This window comes from Mus caroli, chromosome 12 (genome assembly GCF_900094665.2).
Source record: "Mus caroli chromosome 12, CAROLI_EIJ_v1.1, whole genome shotgun sequence".
NCBI lineage: Eukaryota > Metazoa > Chordata > Mammalia > Rodentia > Muridae > Mus > Mus caroli.
In genome coordinates, this window is record NC_034581.1 from 80,077,020 (window position 1) to 80,083,372 (window position 6,353).

Below are 6,353 nucleotides of genomic sequence, written 5' to 3' on the forward strand. Positions count from 1 at the left end.
TCTGGCCGGGGATTTTCCCTGTGTGGCTGTTTTTCTTCTTTATCTTCATCAATTGAAGAGCGCTCGCTCTGCCTTTCAAACTGCCTGCCGGAAGATACTGGGGGTTTGTGTATTTTTTTTTCTTTCACCTAATTCTGTGGTCTTTTCCCAGATGTGTATTTTCTCTCTACCTTCTTTCTAACTTGTTGACGTTTCCGCCCATGTGACTTCCAGCTTGAATTACCAGAAACCACAAGAGAGGGCCTGTGCGCAAGCCCCAAAGCAGCGAGATGTCCCTGTGGGGAGCAGTCCCTCTGCACCCGAGAGAGAGGAGGACGCAGGGGTCTGTCAGAGGTTGCTGTTGGGCAAGCAGGGGAGGTACCTGTGGAAGGTGGTGTGCTAGTGGCCCCCTAGCAGTCAAGAAGGGGAGCCAGCTAGTGAGAAGATCGCCCAGAGGCATCTGGGACGGTGTGGGAGAGCCCGGAAGATTAGAACCATGCCTCACAGCTCCGACAGCAGTGACTCCAGCTTCAGCCGCTCTCCTCCCCCTGGCAAACAGGTACCCACTTCGTCCCCCCGCCCCGCATGCCTTGCCTTCTGATTTTCCGGGGGTGGTGGAAGAGGGGTAGGCTCCCTTGTCCTGCCCAGGGAGCTCTGGCTGGGGAAGGAAGTAGCTCGTGGCAGGAACTCTCTAGCAGACTCTGGACCGTGTGGTGTTTGCTATACAGAGGTCCAAGGGCTGAAGCCTTCGCATCCCGCCACAAAAGCCTCTCTTTCCCCTCGTCTCTGCTACTTAGGTTCCCACCGTGAAACTTTCTAGGAAGCTGGGGGCAGGGTGAATATCACAGACCTTAGAAGTATGGTCAACCATAAGCAGAGGAATGTTCCAGTAGATCGATGCTTCAGGCTCCACCCAAATCCTAGAGTTGTAGCTTTCCAGGAAAAGCCAAGCAAGTGGCAAGACAGAACTGAGGTCAGGGAAGAGAAATATAACAAATCAAAGCAAGGTAGACAGGAGGAGAAGAGTGGCGAGATCTGCCTGAGGACTGCCTCAGTAACTCCAGCAGTCCGTGGGAAGGGAGGCTAAAGCCACAACCTGTATCATTTTTTTCCCCCTGTGGCTTCCAGATAGAAGAAAGAAGGCCATGGTCCAGGAGGCATGTCAGAGACTTTCACTAGTAGCTAATATCATCCCTGAAAAACCAGGGATGGAGGGAAAGATTCTGAGACTCTTAGACTCTTGACTGATACCAAGCCAAAATGTCTCAGACTGAGAGATGCCTCCGATGGGATGCCTTTCTCACCTTGTGGTTTCTGGGTCTCTCTCTACCACGTTCCTGATGCCCCTTGCTCTAGACATTTCTCCTCCTCATCCAACATAGACCCATGGATTAAACTTTTTTACATCTCATCTTAAAAACTACATTCTTTCCTTAGCACACAGGGGCTCAGAGGTAGAGTGTTTGCCTCACACACATCCAGCAAAACGCTACAAACAAAATAAACTTAAACGACCTGACCACCGGCTCTCACATCTGTCACAAGCCCTCATCAAAAGCCATACTGGTGAAGACCTCAAGAGGGAGATAGTCCCTCGCTCACGATGGTATCAGAGCAACTCAGACTGCCTGGAAGATGGTACCCCAATCTCTTCTTAAGAAGGGAATTACTCACAGCTTCCATGGCAACCTAGTCCCTTAGCACATTAAAGGAAGATACTGCTTCCTTGCCCTCTCTAACCCAATGTCTGCCTGCTAGAATGACCTGGAAAGTTTGAGTAAAGAGGGGAGGGAATCAGAGCCTGACCCAAGGGTCTTTGCCCCTCAGGCCAGTGGAGGTAGGTGACAGGGTGGGGATGCAGAAGGGCTTCTCTTCCCTGATCTTCTATAGGAGATACTTAGAAAGCATCCAAAGAGCACCGTGTCCTCCAAAGCACCCATCAGTGGCTCACTAAAGCAGGCGACCTGCACTTCATAAAATGATTTTTTGGGGGGTTACCTCATTTGTAGCAGGCATCATGTTCAGGACTAGGAAGGTCTCAAGATGTCTGCACAATGATGGACCGAATAAAACAGAGATCTGGGCGGCGCCCTCTGCCTAGGGGTGCAGCACAATGAAATGAATAGTCAAGGGGGGATTCTCAGAAAGGATTTAGCATCGGTGCCAGAAAGATATCATACCCCTGGATGTCCATGAGCTCAGGGATCAGGGTGGAGAACCTCAGCTTCGTACTGTGTAAAATAGAAAAGATGGTGCCTGCTCAGAAAGCTGGGGAGTTGAAGCACAGCGTCTCTGAAAGCGCTTGTACAGAAGTTGGCACATGGTAAATGCTCAGCGGAGTTCTCAAAGACAACAGCAAAAGGAGCATCAAGAAGGTTCTAGCACGCGCACACACATGCACATATATACATGCACACACACACACTCACACACACACACACACACACACCTCACATGCATACATATGTATACACACATGTACACACACTCACCCCCCCACACACACACACACAGAGTGAAGCTAGAACAGCTCTGGAGAGAGCAGAAGTGATGGCATCTTAACTGGAATTTCCCAAAGTAGCCCTCCTGAGGCTTCAATTTCTCTTCACTTTTGAGTAGCTTTTGATCATAAGAAGACCACAGGAGACCCAAGGGTGGGTAGCAGGGGATGCTGAAGAAAATGTCTTTGGGTACAGGCCTTTTGTAAATAAGGGGAATGGACAATACAGAAAGAACTGAGGACCGGGAAGGAAGGGAAGAAAGGAGGGAGGGAGAGAGGGAGGGAGGGAGGAAACCAATGTCCTATTTTGACTAAGAGGAACGATCAGACCTACTGTTGATATCTCTGCTTCCTAGGACTCATCTGATGATGTGAGGAAAGTTCAGAGGAGAGAGAAGAATCGCATTGCTGCCCAGAAGAGCCGACAGAGACAGACACAGAAAGCCGACACCCTTCACCTGGTGAGTACCCACACTTCCTACCATGCTCCTGCCCTTAGGCTCTGCGTCCCATACCAGTGAGGCTGTGGTGGGGCCCAGCTCTGATGATTCTGCTGTGGTAGAGCTAAGTATTGGGGGAGAGTAGTAGAGGGCAAGAGCTGCAGGGGTCAGGTTGTGGAAAAGGCTCCGCTCTCCCATGCATGTATGAAAACATTCAGTAGCAGAGAACAGCACCGGAGACTGAACCTTTCTGGCCCAGGAGAGTGCAAGAGTAGATGTGTGGGATGTTGACAGCCTCAAGGCTTCATGGGAGGCAGAGCCACCTGTGTGGAAAGGGACAGCAGAGAGGGTGTCGTCCTTCCTGAGCCACTGTGAGCAGAACACTGATGCTGAGAGGAAGTTAGATGTTAAGTGCTTCAGGGAACCCATTCTTTCAGAGCTGCACATCTCATCCCTCTGCCACCCAAGCCCACTTGCCTTTGGGAGAAGGAGGTCGATGATGCTGCCCTTATTTTTTTTTCCCTGAGCATGGAGAAAGTTCTGTGTTGAGATTTACATTGTTAATGGTCTCTCTAGGGTCTGCTAAAGACAAAATTTCAAAGCACTTACTTGGGACAATCACCATCCTGGTCTAGCAGGGAGGGGATGAGCTGCAGTCTCACTTGGGAGACCCATGGCCTGGACCAGCGACCCTGAGTCCTGACTGGGCGCAATGTTCCCACCCTTCATACCTTTCCTTTTTACAGTCTGCCCCTTTCACTGTGTTCTTGCTCAACCGTTCCATCTTCATCGCATCCTTCTCCCTGCCCTTCCTCCTGAAACATTTCCAAACTGCTAATATTCTAGAAATTTCCTTCGATGTTAAAAGTGCAATAGGTGCCAAACCCAAATAAGCTGATAATGATCTCATGTTTAGCATGGCTAAGGGCTGCTTTAATTTTATCAGGGATCAATACTCTGGGGCTGGGGAAATGGCTCAGGGGGTAAAATGCTTGCCATTCTAGCATGAGGGTCAGAATCCCCAGAACCCACATAACAGTCAAATGGGCAAGAGGCAGAAGCAGCAGGTGGATATCTACAAATTTGAAGCCAGCATAGTCTACACAGTGAGCTCCAGGATAGCCAGGTCTACATAGAGAGCCCCTGTGTCAAAAGAGAAAAAAAAAAAAAAAAGCTGAAAAGCTTAATGGATGTGGCAGCCTGACAGTGTAATCCCAGCTCATGGGAGGTGGAGATGGGGAATCTTAGAGTACGTTGGCTAGCCAGACTAGTCAAAGCAGCAAGCTTTAGGTTCAGCAAAAGACTCTGCCTCGATTCTCAATACGGAAGTTGGAAAGTGATGGGAGAAGATACTGACCTCAACCCTGGGCCTCACACAAGCATGTGCATCCATATACACGCGTGCCCACATACAAGAAAAACACATGGACACACCACACGCACATACACATGCAACAAAAGAATAAGTAACATACAGTTTTAGAAGACAAAGGGGAGGATAACGCCACTTCTTTCAGCCTAAGGACACTGAGAACGGTCTGCCCTAGTCGCTCTGCCTGTGCTTCTGCTCTGTTTGATAGGTTCTTAATATAGTCTCCAGTACGTGCTAACATCATTTTCAATTGGCAAATGTGTGTCAGAAATAACACGAGAAAGAATAAACAGCACTCGGCACAAACAGACCAACAGTCTGAGTGTTCAGTGTCTGCCCCGGTACTCAAACCCTTCGAGATTTCCTGGGGGCTTAAAATCTCACACTATCTGAAACTGACTTTTTCTATCTGAGTTCTTAGTTAATATTCCATAGAGCAAGAAAGCCACACTTATGATAAACTCCGTCTTGTTTGTGCAAGTAGACAATGTCCTGGATGGGCAAACTCCTGTTTGTAATATTAAAAGAAGGAAGCTGAGCTCAGCCTCTCTCTGGCAGGGAGGCCAGACTTGAACCACCGCTCTGCCGATTGCTGTCTGTGTGTCTGGACCCACATGCATTCTTCATGGTCCTTAGCCTTGGGGCCCTTATCTATAGAATGGGAAATGACAGGAACTGCTTATAGAGACAGTGCAGGCGAAAAGCTCAGTATGGAGCCTGGCATAGAGTAAATAAATACTCAGAAGATTCTGTGCAATCAAAGTTATAGTAATAGTGTAAGAGGTGTGAAAACTGAGACTGAGCAGGCACACATATGTACATTGCATAATTTTATATAAAAATGTACGTGTATTACGTGTATTTCCAAGTATGTATATATGTACATATTACATGCATGTATTGTGTGCCGTGTGTATTGTGTGTGTAGCGTGTGAGTGTGTGTGTGTACCGTGTGTGTGTGAGTGTGTATCGTGTGTAATGTGAGTATGTGTGTGAGTGTGTGTGTGAGATGCATGCACATGCATGTGTGTATACTTTTTCTCCACATCATCTCAGTGCTGAGAGACTTCATAACAGCTGTAAAGAGCAGACACAGTTGATGCCTGAGAATCCCCTGCCACACTCACTCCTGGCAGAAGGTCTCCAGGGCACGCCCAGTCACCTCTAATAGCAGAGTGCTGCCTCCCTCTTGGCACAGGAGAAGGGCCTCCTATCTCTAGCTGCAGATTGCCTTCCTGTAAACTCAGCCCCCTGGTCTCTGTTGCCTAACTTCTTCTGTGAGAGCATGAGAAACTTACAATGAAGCATTTTGAATACCTGTCTTATCATCATGCATGGCACGCTGATTGCTTTTTAAATGACAGAGGTGGGGAGGGGCCTCCTGCGACAACTGTGTTACAATGTTCCCAGCATTGATTAACTGCACATAATTAATTTGTGATTCTGTTTCGATTATGAGATATACGTGATGGTTTCCCAGACACAGATGTAAACATAAGATAATTAGGATGACATATCAACCTAGTCAGAGAGGTCGAATTATCTAATAGAGTTGGGACACCTGGCAAGTCACTTGAAGAGACAAAAGGCCAGGTCTTTCATTCCTTATACAATGCACAGACAGTTTAAATATTTTTAAAGGAAACTAAAGAAGTCTTGGGGGGAAATATGTAATTTGGAAATGTATCTTGGCATGAAAAATTTTCAAATAAGATAGAAAATAATAAAAGAAAATTGATATACAAATATGATTTATACATGCATCAAAAATTAAAAAATTTGGCTGGGCATGGTGTCACAGGCCTTCAATCCTAACACTTGGGAGACAGAGTCAGGTGGATCTCTGAGCTAAAGACCAGCTTCATCTACATAGTGAGACGCCCATCTTGAAAAAAGGATGAAGTTAACCTCTCTCTCTCTATCTCCCTTTCTTCCTTTTCTTTCTTTCTTTCTCTCTTTCTCTCTTTCTCTCTTTCTCTCTTTCTCTCTTTCTTTCTTTCTTTCTTTCTTTCTTTCTTTCTTTCTTTCTTTCTTTCTTTCTTTCTTTCTTTCTTTCTTTCTT

The 6,353-nt window shown here is 47.0% G+C and overlaps 1 protein-coding gene across 1 annotated transcript in view; it reads left to right on the plus strand.

Moving 5' to 3' along the window:
- The first annotated feature begins 242 nt into the window (after positions 1–242).
- The window catches only part of Batf (basic leucine zipper ATF-like transcription factor), a 21,803-nt gene continuing 15,692 nt past the window's right edge, over positions 243–6,353 (plus strand). The window contains exons 1-2 of the mRNA XM_021179679.2: positions 243–538; positions 2,836–2,940. Coding sequence (XP_021035338.1) covers positions 476–538; positions 2,836–2,940 — 168 coding nt within the window. The 5' untranslated portion in view covers positions 243–475. The remainder of the gene's footprint in view (positions 539–2,835; positions 2,941–6,353) is intronic.